We start from the raw sequence: 23827 nt of genomic DNA, 5'->3' as shown, positions 1-23827 counted from the left end.
AAGCAGCACTGAGATCCTGGGAGGGGATAAGGAGGCTGTAGCTTGGAAACAGCTTAGAATAGTTAAATCCAGCACCATTAGTGATGTACATACAGCAGTTGTCTGTACTAAGTCTGTTGCAGCCTTCTCAGCTATGCAGTTTTAAAAAAACTTAAATAGTGTACTTTTCAGAGAAGCTTCTGTTTCATGATTGCATCACTGAACATCTTTAAAGCTAGCCATGCTAAGAAGACCATGTAGTGATGGGTTCGTGGAGGAATTTCACAGAGCTTTATCTTCTCAGAAGTTATACTATGGGGATTCACCTCCCTTGTGAGTTTAAACACGTTGGGTAATATCCATGTGCAAGATCCGTTGGAAGGAATGGAGTTGATGCAATCAATGACCAGACTTAGGGCTAGAATTTCAATAAAACCCACCATCGCCGGATTGCAGCCCAAAAAGATAGCTAAGATTCTTCAATTAACGCCGGCAAAAAATTGCATAAAAAAAGGAAAAAATACCGCCCGGCGAGAAAATGGATCTTTCAAGTTGTCGGTTAAACGCGATCCTGAGCAAAATGGGGATTCTTAACCAAAATGGGCAGTAAATACTCAAATTTAGACCGAGGCTACAGTTGGGCCTAGGGAGGGGGGAAAACACAAAAAGTATTTTTTCAATGAAACCAAAAATAAAAAAAAATCAGAAAACATTCTCAAGACCCTTTTTTAACTTAATCGCTGTAAAAGAATTTAAAAAGAATTATAAAAACCCTTTAACTTAGCTTTTTTCGCAGGGGTACATACCTACCTCCCAGCTCCGGCTGCTTTTCGTCGATCTTACCTATGGGTCACCGCTGAGCCCAAACTTGGACGGTAGCGGTTTTTTCGGCAGTGCAGGTGGGCGGTCCGCTCCCCAGCGATATTTTGAAAACGCCGGCGGAACTCTTTAAAAATAGAGCGGAAATTTTCGCCGGGTGGTTTTCTGCCGAAAACGAGCAGTACCACCGAGAAAACAGCCGGAAAGGAAGTGGAAATTCTAGCCCCAACTTCCATATCTTGTTTAGACCCAGGTACTTTGATCTAAACCATCTTATTATTGAAGAACTTCCAAGGTGTGAGATTTCAGTTGGCCATTATATTTTAGCGACATAAATATAGCAGAACGATGTTTGTTATTTCGAGCAAGATTGTAAAAGCATTCTAAAATAATAGCTTTATGATTTCACTGGAAACACCAATCAAGAGGACATGTTCCTGTTATGTTTATCATGTTGCTACTATAGCAACTAGAGGAAATCTACTACCCAGGTAAATAAAGGTACACAAAATGATTGGAAGAGAGAGACATCAAGGAGTTATTAAATTGATCTTATGTCATTAGGAGCCAACATCCTTAAAATGGCTTCATACCATATCATTTAGTCTGTAATCTAGCAAATGCAACACTCACCTCTGCATGGTGCTCTTCGTTTTGCTGTAGCACCTCAATAACCAGTTCAGCAAGGCGAATTGTATCTTCCAGTTTTTTGGCGGGAGTGACTAACTGTCCTACATTTTCTGTGGTGAATAGTATTAAAAATGAGTAACATAATACAAATTACATTTTCCTCAAGTTACACTCCCCCCTCATTTAATAAGTCAATTTCTAAATCTTTCTACTTTTATTCTTTAAGTACTTAAACTAATATATACTTAAACAGAAACATTTTACAAAAATTAGATAAAATATACTAAATTGCTTATTCCAGTTTACCAAAGATGTACAATGCTCCAGCTAGGATTCTATCCAGATTAAGTTAATGGGTGAGGACCCATGCTCAAGTGCTGATTTTAAGATGTCCCATAAATCTATGAATTGTAAATATACTGTGGGACATTAATGTGTGGGAAGCAATCCAATTTCTGTTGAGTCTCACATTCCTGTAAGTTCTTCAATTTGCTCTTGGATCCACTGACATTTGAATGGTGGGCTTCATTAAAAATCCCACAGCTGCTTCAAAAGAACCTTAGGTAAAAAGGCAGCATTTGAAACAAAGAAATAGAACACCAAAGATCTAACTGGAGCACTGTTGGCTGCCAAAAAGATATTACCATACAACACTGTTTACTAAAAGCACTAAACTCATCATGCAATATGTTATGCAGCAACACTGTTAGTTTGTGCTGACATTTATATTTGTGAATGTTGTGTGCACCAAATGCTCAACAAAGAAGGCAAGAGGTTCTAACTTGAAATTCAACCAATCATAAAAATGAAATAGCAAATTATTTTATTCGTTTCTATCAGACCATATATTTCTGTAACAAACTCAATATAACCAAGGTAAGTAAAGAAAACAAAACAATCGTTTAAAAGCAACAAACTACAGAAAAAAATTAAACAGCTAAAATAAAAAACTGTAACAGTACTTGGTATTTGTTTAGGCATGCCTCTGATTCTCTGACTAAGAATGTTTTGCGGCACTTTTATGGGTAGAAGTGCGGGCGGTGGCTTAGGCCAAGATCGTCGTGCTGTCATGCATGAGTGAAAGAGACAGGAAAAGTAAGCAAGCAGGTGACTGAATGAGCAATGGTGCAAGTAACGAAAAACTCATATAGTGAAAGAAACATATACATATTTATGACATTTCAAGAGCTAATCTTGTGACTGCTAATGACAGTTGTAACTAGATGTTTCCAAAGTACTCAACAATGCACCGTATAGCAGATATTTTAAGCACAACACAAGACATGAAACTTGTCTTAATATCACAGTCTGAGGATATGCCACAAACTGCCAAATTCTCTCCTTTTGCCGATATCATTTTAATCCAGTTATATTAAATAGCGCAGTTCACTCAAATACTCAGCTATACGGTTTTCTTTACAGAAACTATCAGAATTTAGTAATGAAATGGCACAAGAAATCAAAATTCTAAAAATAATTCGACCCTAGAAAATAACCATCAAATCTATTGTTAAATCGGGTATTTTGTTTGACATTTACTTCTTCGGTGTGTTCTTTAATGAGTGCAACTAGGATCAATGGGGATCCTTTTCAGCTTCGCCGCACAGGCAATAATCTGGCAGAACGGATCGTTCGTTCATTGTAGAACCCACCCGATACACAGCCTATTGAAAACGATGAGTTGATAATCGGGCGGGTTGTACAATGGATGTGCGATCTGCTCCACCAGGGTAGCACCCAGGCGGTGATGTTGAAAATGAGCTGACATTCCAGTTTCTGGAGCTTTAAGATAAGGTAGATATGTGCAGATTGGTGGGATCAAGATAAAAGCAGCAATTAACGAATGCGTGCTCTCAGCATCCCTGTCACTTAAAAACGACTAAGACAGCGGATCGGGGCAGCTCTAAGATTGAGAATAGAGAGGAAGAGCAGGATTAACGAAGCTATTAGAATAGAAACCTAGGGTTTAGATACTATCAGAGGAGAAAAATACTATCGGAGAAAGGGAAAGATAAAGAGCTATGAGCTAGTGAGAAATAGTTGTAGAAAGAGCAAGGGATATCAATAAGAAATGTTAAAAATCAGGTAAAAGAAAAAGGGTCAAGGTTCCAAAATATGAGAGAGTTAGATGCATTCCTAACTATGGAGAGACAGGAAGTGGCAACTCTACTGAGACTTCATTTTGGAGAGGACTTGGAATTTAATATTCCTGGTCAACAACATTTTCAGGAGAGATAGGAGGGGGAAAGGGGGATGGGGTGACAGTGTTATTTCTTCCAGTGCACTCTGCAATTGGACGTTAGAATTTTCTTTTGGATATAAGTAAGATTGCTGATTTGCTATCTGCTTTGAATTAACTTTATTATGGAGTGAGTTGCTAGTGGTGCACAAGTTTTGTGTGTTTTTCTGCCACATTTGCTCCTTGTGAATTTCTTCATACTAGTTATGGATCTACTATTAATTATTGCTCATCTGATGCCACAATCACTATGGACTTGATCCTTTATCAGGCAGAGCCTTTCATTATGTCTCAGCACAGAACAATGCTGACATGAATTACCAGCTGGCTGCATCTGTGCACCTCTATGGGTTCCACTGGTGGAGGGCACTTCCTCACAATGCCTCTCGATTGGTGTTAGCATAGAATAATGTGCATTTATGAGGGTCTGAATCCCTGCCGTTACAAATTACTTGAAGCTGGGCATGACTGCACTTTAGAATGTTGACCCCAAAGCCTCCTCTCAATCCCCAAACATTTGTTAATCTCAAATTTTCCAGGTGAACTGCGGTCCATTCCTTTGGCCAGTCAAGCCCCCCCCGACTTTGACCTCTGGCGGACTCCTTCCTAATGGAGATCCATCATCTCCTCTGCACACACCCTTCCAACAGCCTAATCAATAGTTTGCTTGTTTCAACTTTCGAGATCCTTGACTTCACCAGATACCACTTGGGCTACCACCCCACTGCTCTCCCGGTACAATCCACTTCATGCCCTCAAACCCAAGGGCCAACAAGCTCAAGCAACATAACACATGGCTGGTCTGGTCATGGCTCGATTAGCTGAAAATGTATTGCGTCTCCATGTCTACAGTCATAATCTTTGGAGGGCAACAGAAGGCTAAAACTCCTCGGTTGCAAAAGTCTGCGGAGCCATTCACATTGCGTTTGCGCCAGAGGGGCGGGACTTCTACCCACTCGTGCCAAGTGCCACTGATCCTGCTGGAATTCTCAGGGTCAACTCTGTCAAAAGAAGTTCAATGACCTAACGATGCTAGACAATGTAAAAGAACTGCCACTGCTTCCTTCTCTTAGCCACCTAAGGAACTCCCAAACCAACCACCCTCACTTCTTAAATTAAATGATAAATCAGCATGCACAGCACGCTGTTTCAACGTGCATAGGATTACATAGGATAAATGGCACAGAAACAGGCCATTCGGCCCAACCAGTCGATGCCGGCATTTATGCTCCACTCGAGCCTCCTCCCATCTTTCCTCATCTAAATCTATCAGCATAATCCTCTATTCCCTTCTCCCTCATCTGCTTTTCTTGCCTCCCCTTAAATGCATCTATAATTGACACTTTAATCAATCCCTGTGGAAGTGAGTTCCATATTCTCACCACTCTTTGGGTAAAGATGTTTCTTCTGAATTCCCAATTGAATTTGTTGGTGACCATCGTATATGGATGACCTCTAGTTATACTCTTCCTCACAAGTGGAAACATTCTCTCTGTATCCACTCTATCAAAACCTTTCATCATTTTAAAGACCTCTATTAGGTCACCCCTCAGCCTTCTTTTTTTCAAGAGAAAAAAGACCTAGCCTGTTCAACCTTTCCCGATACGTATACTCTCGCAATTCTGGTATCAATCTTGTTAATCTTCTCTGCACCCTCGCCAGCGTCTCTATATCCTTTTTAAAATATGGCGACCAGAAGTGTATGCAGTCTCTAAGGACCCGAAATTGGTCGTTGCATCAGGTCCACCCATTTCTCAGCTGTATGCCGTTGGTGCGTCGTTTCAAACTGCCGGCATACTGCTGAGACCAAAGAGGACCAAATGACAGACCCACTGCCTCCGCCTCTGGCGTCACCCAGCCCTCTCCTGACTTCACCACTGGCAGAAATGATGAAGACAAAGAGGAAGAGGAAGAGCCGCTGATCCTGGAGCCAATGGAGGTGGAGATGAGGGTGGAGATGGAGGAGGTTACACCAGCTCCATGTGGGCCAGCTGGAACATCCTCCACCACCGAGTCTATATTCAGGAGATTCCCCCATGGCTCCTCTGATTCCGGGGGGCCAAGCCGTGGTGTATGCAGCAAGGCACCCCCAGTGTTGCAGCGGCTTTGCCGCAGCGACGGAGGCTGGTGCAGAAAAGGTCGGTTACTTCGGGCGTATACCAAGACATGGTGCATCTGTCACAGGCCAGCGTCGACATAGGTCGAGAGCTGCTCAAGGCCATGGCTACAATAGCCGCAAACATCGCGGCTCTATCAGAGCGGCAGTTGGAGGATATGTTGCGTATGATCACCAAGATAGAGCGAACTACCGATCCATCGATGCCATGCGGCAATTGACGGGATTGGGGCATTGCACGGAATCCCCCCGTGCCATAGTAGCCGGGTCGACAGCACCTGAGGGTGGAGAACTGACAACAGATTCCAGCCCTGAAGCCGTGCCTTCCACATCACAAGCTTCTCCTGAGGCCCCATTTATTGCGCCTGCAATGTCTTACCCCCAACAACAGCAACAGCACTCAGGGTGCAATGCTGCACGCCGGCTTGGTACCACCACGGGGAGGTCCGGGCTCAGGGGCCGTGGGAAAGGGAAGGGCGGGAGTAAGAAAGTGGGGGGGGAGGGGGGGGGGGGGGAAGAGAATTATCCCAAGGGTGGTGTAGCACACGGTCGAAGTCGTGGTCGAGGACAGTAAAGGGTCTTTTGTTGTACTTGTTCATTGAATAATTAAAGTTTGATTTGTAAAAGTTTATTAAAGTTGTTAAAGTTTTGTTAAAGTTGTTATTAAAGTTGTTAAAGTTGTTTTATAGGTTTAAGTTTTACAAAGTTTTAAAATTGCTATATATTTTTGAAATTTTTACAGAAACCTTTGAATTGAATTTAAGCACTCTCTTGTACAGTGTTAAACTTTTGGGGTGACAGTCACCAGGGTCCCAAAATGCAGCTCTCCACATTCAAGCAAAGCATTCATTTATAAAGCTTCTCACATCTGGTTCCTCCATTCGACAGGTAGTCAGCAATTCAGGCTGAGATAGTACAGGCCTTATTCTTTTTAAATCTCCACAATATTTTTCAATGAAAATGAAAAAAAATAACTAAAATGCCTTCTATCTTAATAAGTTACTCAGTACCAATAAAAAGGCCTTTTCCGCTCTAAATCGCACGGTAAAGTCACTGTTCACCTCAGAAATACAGAGGTGCTGCTTTAGCTGACAGTTCCCGATTTCCAAAATGGCAGCTTTGAGCACTCTGCCCATTCCTACCCACTTAACATCGCGTAAAACCACCTTTTCCAGGACGGTATGCCGCTCCGGTGGTATGTCAGCGGTATGTGATGAAAATCAGACTGTTTGGGTGGTATGCATGCGGTCCTGCACGGCGGACGGTGTGCATACTGCTTGCCAGTATTTTAAAGATGAATATTCCGCCGGGTGATAATTCACATGCTTACCATCATTTAATGCTGTGAATTTTGTTCCAGGGAAAACTGTCTCATAATACCTGGGAAAGGCAGGGACTCAGAGGTGCAAAAATAAAAGCATTGTGGCAGTTCCCTGCAAATTTTGTACTGACATGGAGAATTCTTTGTAGCAAGTCACAAATAAGGGACTTCAGTTACATGGATAGACTAGAGAAGCTGGGGTTGTTCTCCTTAGAGCAGAGAAGGTTGAGAGGAGATTTGATAGAGTTGTTCAAAATCATGAGGGGTCTAGACAGAGTAGATAGAGAGAAACTGTTCCCATTGGCAGAAGGGTCGAGAACCAGAGGATTGGCAAAAGAACCAAAGGCAACCTGAGGAAAACCTTTGTTACGCAGAGAGTTGTTAAGATCTGGAATCCACTGCCTGAAAGAGTAGTGGAGACACATTCAATCGTGGCTTTCAAAAGGGAATTGGTTAAGTACCTGAAGGAAAAAATTTGCAAGGCTACGGGGAAAGAGCGGGGGAGCTGAGGTGCTCTTCCAGAGAGCCGGCACAGGCTTGACAGACTGAATGGCTTCCTTCTGTGCTGTAACCATTCTATGATTCTGTGATAATTTGAATATTGATAGACTGGAAGGCCTTGCTGTTCAGAAAACTCAATGCGTTCACAATAGAAGCCCGTCGTGCTTCAATTACCATCTGAACATTGCGAAATTTCTCCCAGTCCTTAGGTTTGCTGCTTTTTCTGGCCAATTTATATACGCCTCTTCCTTGGATTTAACAATATCCCTAATTTCCCTTGTTAGCCACGGTTGAGCCACCTTCCCCGTTTTATTTTTACGCCAGACAGGGATGTACAATTGTTGAAGTTCATCCATGTGATCTTTAAATGTTTGCCATTGCCTATCCACCGTCAACCCTTTAAGTATCATTCGCCAGTCTATCTTAGCCAATTCACGTCTCATACCATCGAAGTTACCCTTCTTTAAGTTCTGGACCCTAGTCTCTGAATTAACTGTGTCACTCTCCATCTTAATGAAGAATATTACCATATTATGGTCAATCTTCTGCAAGGGGCCATGCACGTCAAAATTGCTAATTCATCCTCTCTCATTACACAAGACCCAGTCTAGGATGGACTGCTCTCCAGTTGGTTCCTCGACATATTGGTCTGGAAAACCATCCCTGTTACACTCCAGGAAATCCTCCTCCACAGTATTACTACCAGTTTGATTAGCCCAATCTATTTATAAAGTCACCCATGATAACTGCTGTACCTTTATTGCATGCATCCCTAATTTCCTCTTTGATGCCATCCCCAAGCTCACTACTACTGTTTGGTGGTCTGTACACAACTCCTACTAACGTTTTCTGCTCTTTGGTGTTTTGCAGCTCTACCCACATAGATTCCACATCATCCAAGCTAATGTCCTTCCTTACTATTGCATTAATCTCCTCTTTAACCAGCAATGCTAACCCACCTCCTTTTCCTTTCTGTCTATCCTTCCTGAATATTGAATACCCCTGGATGTTGAGTTGCCAGCCTTGGTCACCCTGGAGCCATGTCTCTGTAATCCCAATTACATCATATCCGTTAACAGCTATCTGTGCAGTTAATTCATCCACCTTATTACGAAGGCTCCTCGCCTTCAAGCTTGTTTTTTTAGCACTCTTTGTCCTTTTAGAATTATGTTGTAATGTGGCCGTTTTTGATTTTTGATCTTGATTTCTCTGCCCTTCACTCTTACTTTTCTCCTTCCTACCTTTTGCTTCTGGCCCCTTTTTACTTCCTTTTGTCTCCCTACATAGATTCCCATCCCCTTGCCATATTAATTTAAACCCTCCCCAAGTTGGCACTAGTTGGCTCCCCACCTGGAGTAGAAATTTTAGTAGATGGAAAACAGAGCAGAAACCCAGCAGGAATATATTTCACCCCAAAATCTGTCGCTGAAAATTAAGATGCATCAACCCCCTTTATCGTCAAAGATAGTGTGGATTTATTGGGCTCTCTTCTCCACTGCTAAAAGTCTCCTCTGAGCTACCTCTATTATCATTTCTCATGCCAGTTGTAAGGAGCGCATTGATTTCCTTTGTATCCAAAGTTGAGGCTCTCACTACCACTGCTACTCCTTCCTCACTAATGATTTCTTCTCATCTGAATCAACATCTGTATCACTATGTGCATCTATGCTGGTGTCTGCTACAAATGGAGGTGGTGATTGTTGGTGTTCAGGTGTGTATAAGGCTGCCTCTGGTGGTTGACTGGGTTCTGCTTAATCTGTGGTGAGTAGATGGATCATTATGAATACACAAGTATACACCCATTTGGGTACTTCATTGGCATTGCTTACACTATTATGCATTTTTACACAATCAGTGTTTATAAACACAGTTATTTAACATATTAGAAAGGTTCTTAGTCTTCACCTGTGTCTAGCACCTCACCTGCTGTCAGTGCATATTGGAAAATCACAGGCAACATGCACATGATTTTTCAAACTTGCTGATTGTGGATGAAATAGATACCTTGCTAAAGGCGTGCACTCGGAAAATCTACCTTATTGTGAAAATCATAGAATATCTGAGGTTGTGAAAAGGGCTATATAAATTCTGTCTTCTTTCTATATGTAAGTGGGGATGTTGGCCTGATCGAGGACACCAAAGTTGGTGCGTCTGTCCTCCCAGGTGATTTGCAGGATCTTGCAGAGACGTCGTTGGTGGTATTTCTCCAATGATTTGAGGTGTCTACTGTATATGGTCCACGTCTCTGAGCCGTACAGGAAGACAGAGGTCTCAAGTGGGCAGAGGAAACATTACAAGGACACCCTCAAAGCCTCCTTGATAAAATGCAACATCCCCACTGACACCTGGGAGCCCCTGGCTAAAGACTGCCCTAAGTGGAGGAAGAGCATCCGGGAGGGCGCTGAGCACGTTGAGTCTCGTCGCTGAGAGCATGCAGAAACCAAGCACAGGCAACGCAAAGAGCGTCCTGCAAACCAGACTCCCCACCCACCCTTTCCTTCAACGACTGTCTGTCCCACCTGTGACAGAGACTGTAATTCCCATATTGGACTGTTCAATCACCTAAGAACTCACTTTTAGAGTGGGAGCCTGTCTTCATCGATTTCAAGGGACTGCCTATGATGATGAAGTGGCAGAGCTCCTTGCTGAAATTAGCTTTGTGCTGCTATCAATGAACCATTTCCCATTACTATTCTGCATTCCACACGTACATTCTCTGACTTTTCAAAATTTCTAGTGCTCAAGTGGCTCAATAGTTGCTTCCAAAGCATGAAAAGATCTTCACTGTGAATACATCATTTTTGGCATTTGTGCCATTTATGAATTTGCATTTCTTACACTCCCCACTAAGCAATATGACACCGTGCCAATTTCATTAGTGAATCCGTTAAAGGTTCGGACAACATGCTCTATGTCTCATTTCTACAAACTGGGGAATGTCAGACCCAATATCTAAATATTTTTGAGACGTTATATGATGCAAGACAAAGGTTATTACTAATTTCATTACATGGGACCTCAATATATTAAATCTGTGATGCAAGACCTGAAGGCTTTATTTAACACGAAACGTAGAGTTATCTGGTTATTTTAAACAGTAGATTATTGGAAGAAGAATCATATCCCTTTTATTATAGCAAAAATTGACACCAAGCCAAAGGAGGAGATATTGGGACAGGTGACCCAAAGCTTGGTCAAAGAGGTAGGTTTTAAGGAGTGTCTTAAAGAAGGAGAGAGGTGGGGAAACAGACAGCTTTAGGAAGAGAATTCCAGAGCTTAGGGCTGAGACAAGCGAAGGCACAGATAAAGGCAGCTGCAAGGGATAAGCGTGGACATTAGAAGTGGCGGGGACTGTATCTGAGATAGCATGATATGTAAACATATTCCATAAAATCACATTACATTGTATTTTTAAATTATTTTTAGTGTAAAGATTCTAAACTTTGAGTTTTCTCCAAGAGACACGATTGTTTCTCGAGGTATCAAGAGTGAGGAATTTCACAATTAGATTACTGTAAAATAATCTCAGTACAAAAGCTGCTTATAAAGTGCCTTGTACATCAACTACTTCAATATTTTAACGTCTGTATTCATCAAAATACCTGATTTAACATATTTTAGAGATAAATTTAATTGTTCACATGCACTGTGAAATAAGACCAAGGTTAAACCCCTCGCCTTATTCTCTATCATTGTAACATAACATCTGAGCCTCTGAAGAAACAGGAGAACACCAATAGTGTTTACAAAAGGTTTCTTATAATAGGGACTGCATTTCCAAAATCTCAAATTATATATTCATCGTATTTATACTGATCTGTATCGAAGTTTGGGGTAGGTAAGTTAAGGACTAAGTATAGCTCCATTGAGATTGCAAGAGTAAATTCTGATATATAAATTAAAGAGCATGTTATATAACATTGAAAATCTAAAAAAAATACCACTGCCTATGTGTACACTATAGAGGTTCCCAGACCAGAAGATGATGCTCACTGTCACTAAGTTGATTAAGTGAATTCCCCTATGTTAACCATTCTCAATGTAATATAACGTGGGTATTTATAATCATCACAATGGGAATGACCCCAGCTACTGAATGAACCAAGTATGGAGGTAGTTACTGGATTTTTGACACTAGCACAAAAGCATTTTGTCTGCAATTTTGTAATTACGGCACCTTGGGACAGTTTACTACATTAAAGGCACTATATAAATGCACGTTGTTGTTGTTGTTGATTTGAACTGTTAATATATCCAGTTATCAATGTTCCATGATATTGCCATGATTTCTGACCTCTACAGAGAAGTTTATGGACTTATAACAACAGCTGAGATTTTACCTCCTTTGGACCTGACAGAGCTCCGCTTATATCTTTTACCATAGTAACCAAAACAATGGCCCTGAAATTGCGGCCTCCCTGAGTATGTACAATGTGCACATGTGCCCGACGAGGTCCCACAAGTTCCGAGACCCCGGCGCTTGCTGACAGATTGCACGCATCTCTGGGAGAAGGGCCTTCGCGGGCGGAGATTTGGATTATTTGCCCAACGAATGTCCTTCAAACTCTTACGCCCGGTAAAAGTATGTTTACCCCTGTGGTTATCCTTTCCTCTATCACTTTACATTTTGCAATATTTACATTGTGTAATCTCAGCCATATTTGTGCTGTTTCTGACATTGCCCCGAAAATACACAGACATGCTCTGCCACCAGATGTGTGTCAGAGCAGGGGCTGGTGACCTCCGCCCCTGACCTCACTGAAGTATCTGGGGTCAGGGAGAGGTCACTTCACTGTGCCTGCATTAATATGGGCACCTGCAAAAGGAGGGGGTGGGGGATGGGGAAAGTGGCACTGGTCAGCTGCTCTTAGCCTGCCAATGTCATTGGCCATCTGACTGCCCTGATCAGTCCCATTAAGGGGGCTGAGAAGATCACTTCTGTTGTGCCCCAAACCTGGATCCTCAGGTGAGCCCTACTCATGCCACTAAGCTGACCTATATGCTAGGTCCAAGTCTGAGGGTCTGCCAAACAGGCCCCAATGAAAAGTAGCAGTCAGGACTGGGACTTCACATATCTGGTCCTGACTGATTTTCCACCCCTTCCACTGCACTTCCGGCTGCCTTATGCTGAGAATGCGCCACTGGGTACATGGAGTTTTGGGGCTCATCTCTCAAGAGTAGGTCAAACAACATCAGAGATTTACAAGTGAAGTTCTACAAGTATGCACAGAAATGATTGGCTTGATTAGTGCCCATAAGTGTTAGAAACTGTACTAACCCTAGAAGAAAAGACAAGCATAGTGCTCTCTAACTACTTAGTCATTGTAGCTTTAATATTGAGTGCCCTCGTGTAAGGAATTACTTAATTCTTCTCCTAAAGTGAGACCTTATATTACCAGAAATTTCTTGTCTAACCATTAAAGTACATTATTGCTGAATGGTTCTACTATGAATCTGTAATGCACTGATGCAGGTGCTGTACAGATTGTTTTGTTTTAAAAGATACATCTGGCATTTTAATCTGCTATATCCACAATAGGAAGAAAGATTTCCTTGGCTCAGATGATACATACACACCGTACCATGAATTAGAGAAAAAACAAAGATCTTTAAAAACTAATATCAGTAAAATAAACACAACTGAAACAAAACTTCATTATAACTGCTCTTCTTGTACAGGCCAAACATTACATTGTACAGAAAACTATGCTGTGATTTGTGCACATTAAGTGGTGAAAAATAAATTAATAATAAAACTGCAAGTTTCACTCTCTCCAGAGCTATGTTTCAGTATAGTTCACAGTGAACATGGAACTGACAAAAGTTAAAGTGACTAACAAGCAAACAGTAATTACGTAGTACTCTTCATTGTAAGAAATGTATTTATTATTTTTATGCATTAAATATAATTGAGTATGCAATTTATATTTGAGCTGCTCTCAGTAATAAAATTGCTTGTTTTAACATGTGGCCATTGGAATAGTTAGGAGCAAAAATTACTGAATGTTTAATACTATGAGTAAAATGTCACATACTACATTAAAGATAGCTATAGTTGCCACAGCTATTTTGATTGGTCAAACAGAATTTGATGTGCATACATCAATTTTCCCTACATAAGAAAACCCTGAAGATGATGTAACTTGCAAACTAATTGAAATTCCTGAATGTTTATTTCTAACGCTATAAAATAGTTGTCTGCTAATACTATTCCATACTATCTACAGACAGCACAAATTAACTCCTTAAGTGTTTCTACCCCAGAGACTCATTACATATTAATTGAGCCTGCTGAAGAGCACCTCAGAAGGAGCTAGGCTGCGCAAAATTACTTTCAAATGTTAGAAATAATCTAATGATTTGTCCTACTACATTAAGATGTAGAATACAATAGTTCACCTGGATCCTTTTGATTCTCTATATGAAAGAGAGAGAGCAATAAGGAGGGAAAGAGAGAAAAACAAGACAAATATGCAGGATTAATGAGCAAGTGAACCAAAAGCTACACCCTAGATGTGTGGCACCAATGACTTGCAAAGAGTTTGCCCGATGCCTCCAACTACCCTCAACAAGAATGGATGTTACTATAAAAGCCTTCCGCGCAAAGGGCAACAGTGGTGCACCACACAGATGGACAGTCAGCAATTAACATTCTAAGATGAAGGCAAGCAATGGGCTCAAGATAGAAGTGAGTCACTGAATCCTAAAATGTAAAAATCAGATGATCCATCAGCAGCTTGAAATTGAAAAAAGGTTAAGGTGTGTAAAGAGAACATGTATGTATATGATTACATTTGTTGAGTTAGTCACAGACAAGACAGACTAAGATTAAAATATCCACACAGATCTAACAGAATGCCTTTATCCACAGTGAATAAACAGCCCATTTATCACGGCCAGTTGCGTGACATTGGCTACATATACGAGTCCTGGCTTTGTATAGTGTACCAGTGACAGCTCACAACTCAGGAATACACAGAAGCAAAGTAAAAATGCATTCAAGTCACAGACAATAAAAGTAAATTAAAAATTTACAGATATTTTGAGTTCATCACAAACAATGGGCCATGTGTAAAAACCTGGCGCAGGTCAAAAACAACTGGCTGGAATTCAAACATTCGAGATCACAAACAGAAGCAACAGACAAGGGGGCTGAGGGACGAAAAGTGCAAGAGTGGGATTGGTCAGGGGCTGGCTTTGACTGGCTTTAAAATCATGTCAACAGAAAGAGCGAGAGACAGTGTGGAAAGGATGTGGTAAGTACTCACGAATGGTTAAATCCATCACTTGAGAGGCCAAGCAGAAGACAGGATGGTCATACATTTCTCTCTTTTTCCCTATAAAAGAGGATTTGGGCATGCAAGAAGCTTAGGTCAGAGGTAAAGAGATCATAGGTCAGAGGAAAATTATATTAGGTCAGAAAGAAAAAAAGCTTTGGGGCTGTTTGGGATATTCATAGGACAACAGAAAAAGATATTTGAATTTTTAGATAATTCAGGTTTAACCATTCAGCATGCCCATGAGCCACAAAAGAAGCTGTGACCATGATTCTGACAAATCTCTTCAGATTTTGTAATCTGTTAATGATAAAACATAATGAATAAAGGAAAACAGAATTTTGTTGATTTAGGCTCCAAGATACTAAATGCAGATGCTTTTAGTATCTACACCACTCTCAGGTATTTCTTCATAGGCACAGTCTTAAGCACTTTCCCAACCGATTGAAACTTCCAGAGTTAGGTCACTACCAATGTACTATTAAACTACTTTTTGATTTTGATTGGCGACATGGTAAACCATATTTTCAAAAGGATATCATCGATAGCCAATTCAGCTTTGAATAAAATCCTTGCATATCAATAATGAAACAACTGGGAAGGGAATGTACTGGTCTATTTAAAAATTTCAGTCAGTGTATTTGAGCTATTTTCAATAAAGCACAGAATGGACTATGCCCATGTAAGGAAGCCTGGTACATGCAGTTGGTGAATGCTGGGTTGCTGAGACCACAATCCCTGCATGCTGGCCACTGGGTACTTCTACAGTCACTTTTTTAGGAATATAAAAAAGTGACTAAGTCAATATAAAACAAGAAAGGAGAGAAGCGGAAAGGAACATGTAGTGCGGAATGAATTACTTCTCTGAACAAAGAGCTGGAAAAAAAGTGTTTGGTTGCTTCATAGTATTCCCAGACCTAAAAGTCACAGTGCAAAAGAGGGTACATTAACGGAACCAGAAAGAATTGAGGCACAAAAGGGAAATAATCAAACACTATGGGATCTACACTGGAATTGAATGCATTTTTACTTACACATACCCATCATGTGCTCAAGCTTACTAGAAATGCACTCAGCTCTGTCTAAACTTACAGCCATCTGCAGAGCTCACCAGCTAAGTAAGAATCTAACATTTTCAATCAATAAAAAGATGTTAGTTTATTTACATAATTCCACAACTTTATGTTACTGACAAAACCATTAGAAATATAATTTGAAACCTCAACTTATCAAAATAACAAACTTCAAATTCTCCACCTATTTTTCCAAAGTATTGCTGCAAAATGCCTTTCGTGCTCAATTCTTAACTCAAACATTTGCTCTATTTGTTGCCCAACTATTCGCATTAAATGATACCTGTACCTTTAGTACAAAGTTAGCATGGCGATAACAACCAGATAAAAGAATACTGTCACATTACAAAACATACGAAACTAACACCTTACAGCAGCTGTTCACAAACTTTTACTCTTCAAAAACTAAAAGTTTCCATAAAGATACAATTGTGGTTGGTTGTCATTTGATGAATCATTCTAAAAGTCTTAACACTAAAAAATGCCACAGTTTATACTCTTATCTATGTGTCAGGTCTGTTCAACTAACAGAAAAGTCTTACTCATATCAGGACACAAGAAACTAGTGATTCACCCTTACACTGTAGACCTGTAATGGTGTAAGCAAGGGGGGTGAGGACAGACTGGGCAACCATTAAAAGCAATTTGATGCGTGTCAATCATTAAAAACATTTGTAAACCAAAATGAAAACATAACAGTATATAGGGACCAGTCAGCAAGATCAAATGCCACTTTCATATCTTGTTTTGAAACTAAAAAAATTGCACTCTCCCCATCTTCACATCAACAGTATAAGAATTCACAAAATCCTGTTGAATAGAAGGTTAAAAATCTGTGAATACAACAAACATTAACAAATCAATTATGAACTTGACTTCAACAGACACTGCTAAACTATCATCGTATAGATATTCCTTATTAGACAGATTGGAATTAGAAAGCATGAAGCAATCCTTCCATTTTTTTTAGATGGTTCTCTCTTTTAGGAGGGGGACTCTCTATTTTAAATGTTTTCGAGTGAATTTCCACGAGGTTTTCCAGCTCATTTGGCTTAGCTCCAGTGGAAGACCTGCAGAAATCCTGGAGAAACTATGGAAATGGTCTTATTCTGGTGTTTCCGCAGCTCTTGCACCAAAGTATGGCAGACAAGTGGGAGAGCCCACACAGAAATTCACTTCCCTTTGTGTTTACTTCTCTTCCCTTCCCATTTCTTTTATTCTATCCAGGCCTGAGATGACTGGATGGGTCAGTGGGTGATCCTGTCGCAGGTTGCCTGCAATGCTACTCTAATGTGGGTTCCTAACATGGTGTGTGATTGTGGACAGTGGATTCCGCCTTGTCCTCTTTTCAATCCTTTTGTAAGGATGTGCCTGTCTCATCTCAGTGCCACCTGACAGTAATATGGCTGAATCAGAAACGGAGCAAGTGTGGGATATCAAAGGGTGTCCCTTCATTCTGTAGCACTGTGCATTAATGCTCCGATACAGTGCAGCACCATTACATGATCTTACATATTTCTGACCTTCTTGGACATGAATATAAGTAACATTTTGTCTCATCTCATTTTAAGCACAATATAACTTATAGTCCTTTGGAACCCTTTCAAATTCCAGTGACGATACAGAAAAAGTATACCTTCTTTTCATAACTGGAGAGGATATTAAAATGTTGGTTAAACTGATCTTGAGATTTCTGTTTTTGTTGCATAGTTTATCTGGTAATGAGGGTCACTTTCTTTAGAGATTTCCAAATCTAAACTATTGGATTGTGACAAATCACATTACTGCTGGTATTTATAATTCTAGAGCTACTGTGGTTTGAGTTTGTGTGTATTGTGTGTTGAAACACTGCACTCTAAAGTTTATCATTGATTCAAAAATATTTCAACTAAAAACAAACTGTTTCAGATATAGGTTGCTATGATTACCTGTCACTATTATCAATACATTCCATTGCTTCACCTGTCAGATCTGCAAAGCACAGCTCATAAATCTTTAATGCTAATGTATATTTGCTTACTTACAGTTAGACTAAACCAAACCAACAATACAAATACCATAGCCTGAATCTTGTTTTGGAAATAAGCAAACAATTCCAACTAAATAGTTTAACAATATTTAAAACCGAGTTGAGAAGGAATTTCTTCTCCCAGAGGGTTGTGAATCTGTGGAATTCTCTGCCCAAGGAAGCAGTTGAGGCTAGCTCATTGAATGTATTCAAATCACAGATAGATAGATTTTTAACCAATAAGGGAATTAAGGGTTACGGGGAGTGGGCGGGTAAGTGGAGCTGAGTCCATGGCCAGATCAGCCATGATCTTGTTGAATGGCGGAGCAGGCTCGAGGGGCTAGATGGCCTACTCCTGTTCCTAATTCTTATATTCTTATGTTCTTATGTTCTTATTTAGTAACTGTAAGTCACTAAGAAGTCTTTAAATTGCTTATAAAATATATACATTTTATTTTTAGCACTCTATGGGCTGGATCTTCTGCTGATGTCCGCCTCTGAGGGGCAGCAATGGCAGCAGCGAGCTCTTCTGCGTGGGAGGTCAGCTTCCAGCACCCGCAGGGGTTTTCGGGGCCGGTTTTGCGGGGGCGCGGAGCAGTACTGCCCGGAAGAGTTGAGCCGGTTGCGACACCGCCCGACCCGTATGCGCCCTGCTGGGACCGCCCGAAAAAATGGGCGGTCCAACCTATACCGGCTGCAGTGAGGTAAGTAATATCCATCTCAGGTAAGTGTATTTTTTTTAAAGATTTATGTTGTGGTGGCGTGGGTTATGGATTGGGAATGTTTTTGGTGGGATTTCCCCCCCCCCCACTCCGCCCCCGAAGATGTTCTTTTCTCCTCAGGCCTCTGTTAGTATGCTCCCGGGCTGGCTCATTAGCTCATCGGGAATGGTAGCATAATGGTTATGTTACTCGGCTAGGAATCCAGAGGCCTGGACTAATGATCTGGAGATAGGAGTTCAAATCCCATTATGGCAGCTTGGAAATTTGAATTTAGTTAATTAAATAAATGTGGAATAAAAAAAGCTAGCATCAGTAATGGTGAATGTGGGTTGTTGTAAAAATCCATCTGGTTCACCAATGTCTTTTAGGGAAGGAAATATGTTGTCCTTACCCTGTCTGGGCCTATATGTGACTCCAGACCCATAGCAATGTGGTTGACTCTTAAGTGCCCTCTGAGATGGCCCAGCGAGCTACTCAGTTGTACCAACGAACAGTGGTCCAAGGCAGCAGCTCATCACCACCTTCTCAAGGGCAAATAGGATGGAGCAATAAATGCTGGCCTTTGTAGCAATGCCCACATCCCATGAATGAATACATTTTTAAAAATTCTGAATCAACAATCATTTACATATGAATTTTCTTTAATAATCTGTCTCCAAGTGTTTCATCTAGTGAACTACATTTGGAAGAAAACTCTCTGTTACTTACCTTCGATTTTGGCATACTCAGAAAGTCGTGTGTAGTTCACTAGAGCAGCTTTCTCCAGACATTTCCGAATGACAACTTTAACTTCTTCTTCAGGAACGGGAGTTACTATATCCTTCATCAGTACCTTTGCAATTACAGAAATGGCAATACATTAAATATATTTGTCCTGAGTTAGGGAAATGGAAATAATGGGTACCCCTCACTCTTTATGACTTGTCCCATGGGACTTTTCCTGACATCAGAAAAAGTTGGACTGGACAGTAATTAATGGCCCTGAAATTGAAGCCTCTCTGGGTGCGTACGGTGTGTGCACATGCCCGGAGAGGCCCCACAAGTTCCGGGTTTAGGTGCGCAATGCGCATGCGCCGAAATCCGACACTTGCGAACTGTCAACATTTATTTTGGCAGTTTCAACACATCCCCAGGAGAAGGGCCTTCGCGGGTGTAGATTTGGGCTATTTGCCCAATTCTTGCCTAGCGAATGTTCTTCAAACCCTTATGCCTGGTAAAAGCAGGCGTATGGCCTGCTTTTTACCAGCGTAAAAGTTTTAAAAGATAGAAAAATAAAATGTTATCAATAATTTTTATATTTCAACCCTGTCCATTACAGTAAGTTTATTTTTACCCCTATTAAAACATATTTTTAAAAATCAAAATGTTGTATTTTTGTCTAAAACATTTAATTAAATTCGATTTCAATTAATTTTAAATATGTAAAGTGTTTTTCTTATTTATTTAAAATGTTTGGGGATACCTTCAAAAACATACATTCATCGAAATGGAACTTATCATTACTGTGAATGGGGGTACGCCATTGTCATTGGTTGATCCGGCCCACATGATCCCAGGATGCACACACACTCTTGGAATATGTGGCCCCTGCGCTGGGCTGCGCATGGAGGCCTCGTAGCACAGGTGTTTGTTCCTCCGGGACCACCAGGTACATTTGTAAATATTTGTGTGGTCGGAGGCATCCGCCCGCGGGAGCCTCTGACCGCAATTTCAGGGCCATTGTCTCCACTGAAGATTAGGCCTGGCAATTTCTAACTGTGGTATTTAGGAGGAATTCTTAGATATATTGGATAATAATACTTTAAACATGCATGGCACATTAACCATAAGTTACTTCTGATATGTGAACTTCACACAGTAAAATATTAACGACTCACCCTCTCCAGTAGAGACAGGGTCGCCTTTAACGCACCCTCGGGCCGTCCAAAAGGAAAGCAGTATCTGTCAGCAAGATAGATTTTATTAATTATTCTTCAACAGAATGTTTTAAACATGGTCAGTATGTATCCGGGTTAGCACAAAAAGCACAGTTCGCAGGATAACCTCAGCCTTCTTATTACTGTAGATTAACAGAATGGTAACTTATTAGACTATCTTCCAATACTTTCACATCCTTGTGGTGCTTATGTAAACAAGGTGAATTGAAGAAGATAGGTGGTTGAATAATCTGTATCCAAGTGTTTCATCGAGTGAACTGCATTCATTAGAAAACTCTCTGTTACTTACCTTCGATGTTGGCACACTCAGAAGGTTGCATGTAGTTCACTACAGTATTCTCCAGATATTTCCAAATGACAACTTTAACTTATCCTTGAGAAACAGGAGTTACTGTACCATGTCTCAAAACAGTTTAGTACTAACCTGCACTGGGTGTACTGGGCTGTATAAAATTAATAAGTATAGTTGCTGGCCTAGAAATCTGATGGTGCACGCTGATTTTTGGGCACTAAATAGGTCCAAAAGCCTCAAGTATGGTGGGTAAGAAGTGCACATTCATTATGAGCTGTAAGTGCGCCATATTGTTGTAGGCAAAAATATAGGCGGCCAGGGCCCATGCTTGAAACAAGTGTTAGGTCCTTTCAATATGCAAATAAGAGGCCTTATGTTTGTTTGAGGTTCCCTGTGTAAAATTGAGTTGCCCTGAATGCAGCACTCGGGGAAAGCCAGGTCTACATGTGGTTTAACGAATGGTCCTGAAAGTGACCACTGCAGGCAGCCACCAAAAAGTAAGTTTGTAAAAAATACATCTCTGAATGTGAAGCTAGGAAACGCAGGAGTGCTCCACCCGACTCCATATTAAAATTGTGTGACGCTGCCAGCCACCACTTTCACCCTCTCACGATGATGCCTCGACTCACTTCCAATTTCCGCCTCGACAACCCCCCCCTCCAATCCCGATTGACTTACCTTTCCTGGCCACCCCTCTCCTGATCGATCCTTCTATCCTGGTCGCCTTCCCACCCTCCCGATTGGCCCCCCCACCCCTCTCCTGAACACCTTCCCCTTTAAGCACTTACCCGAGGGACACCACTGACAACACAGGAGCCCGAAATTCGAAGCCTCTTTGCCGCGAGCTGCCTGGGACGCCCAGCAGCTCTCCGCACTTTGCCGGTGGCATTTAAATGGTGCCCAATATCGGGTGCGTCTCGGGCCTACTCGTTCAGGCGCATGCATCAACCCTTGTGCCCAGCTTGCCCAGCATGAACACGTTTCGAGCCCACTATATCTTAAAAACAGTCAGCTATTCCATCGAAAATAAATCACTGGTTGTGGATAAGGGCTGCGCAGTTGGGTGGCTGGAGAAAGTAAAGGTGACTCCCCGAGGCACATAAGCTGTTAATTAAAGGGAGAAAGCACAGAGTAGTGCATAAGCCAATGGTCAAAAGAAGTAATGCGGAGGAAGATATCCTAGTCTGCTCTGACCAGTAAAGCTGCTGCTGCATTGCTGAGCCCTTAGTATTTTTTAAACGTTGGCCTAGATTTTCGCCGACTTTATGACCAGGTTTTCGCCGCGATTTGACCCTCCACGGTGAAAACCCGGTCGGCGGGATCCTCGGTGATCTCTTTGCGGTGGCGCTTTCACGTACCGCCAGGGAGAGGAGTGCCAACTTGCAACGCTGCGGATTGCGTTACCGTTGTACTTTCGTCTCTCTCCGCCACACCCAGAATACCAACAGGGTCAAACCTGTCGGTGCAGCCCTTCCAGCAGTAAGTATGAAGACCTGCAAAAAGGTAAGTTAAAGTTTTTATGTTTTAATTATTTCTCAGCGATTCTGTAGGTAAGGGTTTTTTGAATGTTTTGTGAATGTTTTTTGAATATTCTTTGCAATTTCCCCCCCCCCCCTTCCCAAGACCTCTCTCGCAGCGCTACTGGCCCTGGACTATAGTTGCCGAAACTCGTGGTTTGCGCCGCGAATCCTTGTGTAACGCCGACTTTACCGATGCGCCCGTAAGCCTAAAAACGGCAGCGCAGCGAAAATGGTAATTTTGGCGTAAAACTACTGTTTTCACTGAAAGCTGAAAATCTAGCGATGAGGTGGATGCTATTTTGTCCAGTTTCACCAAAGCTGCAAACAGGAAGTATTTTTGTATAATTTCTGGTGGTAACAAGACTGTGGTTGAGGCCTCTTTTGTTTCTTGCAGTAATAACATTTCTATATGTAGTCATACACAATAGCAAAATGCTAAAAAAGGACAGTCGGCTTTTAAGTTGGGAACAATACAAAGAGATTCTGAGACAAATCTGACAACATCAAGTAACCAGTTTCCTTGTTTTCAAAGAGTCAACAACTTACAATTTCCCAAACACTCCTGTGCTCAGTTAGACAAAGAAAATTGCCACAACTGTAAGAAACATCCTATGTTTAGGTTTCTCAAGTCGCTGGAGAAATGCACCAACGATGCCTCCAAAAGATCCTACACATTCCCTGGGAGGACAGAAGCACCAACATTATAGCGTCCTCGTGCAGGCCAACATCCCCAGCATTGAAGCACTGACCACACTTGATCAGCTCCGCTGGGCAGGCCACATAGTTCGCATACCAGACACGAGACTCCCAAAGCAAGCGCTCTACGCGGAACTCCTTCACGGCAAACGAGCCAAAGGTGCACAGAGGAAATGTTAAAAGGACACCCTCAAAGCCTCCCTGATAAAGTGCAACATCCCTACCGGCACCTGGGAGTCCCTGGCCAAAGACCGCCCTAAGTGGAGGAAGTGCATCCGGGAGGGCGCTGAGCACCATGAGTCTCATCGCCGAGAGCATGCAGAAATCAAGCACAGACAGCGGAAAGAACGTGCGGCAAACCTGTCCCACCCACCCCTTCCCTCAATGATTGTATGTCCCTCCTGTGGCAAGGACTGTGGCTCTCGCATTGAACTGTTCAGCCCACCGAAGGGCTCATTCTAAGAGTGGAAGCAAGTCTTCCTCGATTCCGAGGGACTGCCTATGATGATGATGATGTTTAGGTTCAATAGAAATTCAGGCCAGGGCTGTCCTATAAAACTGAAGGATATTACAGGACGCAAGAGTGTTTAAAAACAGGAAAAAGCCTGAATTAAAACTGACCACACTGCAAGGTTTATACTTTGCCCACCGTCGGTTTTATCATCTCTTTTCCTGTTGCTGCTCATGCTGGGGTATG

At 41.7% G+C, this 23827-nt stretch overlaps 1 protein-coding gene across 2 annotated transcripts in view; it reads right to left on the bottom strand.

Annotated features, from left to right (window-relative positions):
- The window catches only part of cadpsa (Ca2+-dependent activator protein for secretion a), a 603717-nt gene that overhangs the window by 155310 nt on the left and 424580 nt on the right, over window positions 1-23827 (bottom strand). For both annotated transcript variants that reach the window (XM_070894664.1, XM_070894665.1), the window contains exons 15-17: window positions 20563-20626; window positions 19394-19517; window positions 1432-1538 (exon numbers count right to left, since the gene is read on the bottom strand). In XM_070894664.1, coding sequence (XP_070750765.1) covers window positions 1432-1538; window positions 19394-19517; window positions 20563-20626 — 295 coding nt within the window. The remainder of the gene's footprint in view (window positions 1-1431; window positions 1539-19393; window positions 19518-20562; window positions 20627-23827) is intronic.

Source organism: Pristiophorus japonicus, chromosome 12 (assembly GCF_044704955.1).
Source record: "Pristiophorus japonicus isolate sPriJap1 chromosome 12, sPriJap1.hap1, whole genome shotgun sequence".
Classification (NCBI taxonomy): Eukaryota; Metazoa; Chordata; class Chondrichthyes; family Pristiophoridae; genus Pristiophorus; species Pristiophorus japonicus.
Note: the sequence above shows the minus strand (reverse complement) of the source record. Positions and strands in the feature narration are given on the sequence as shown.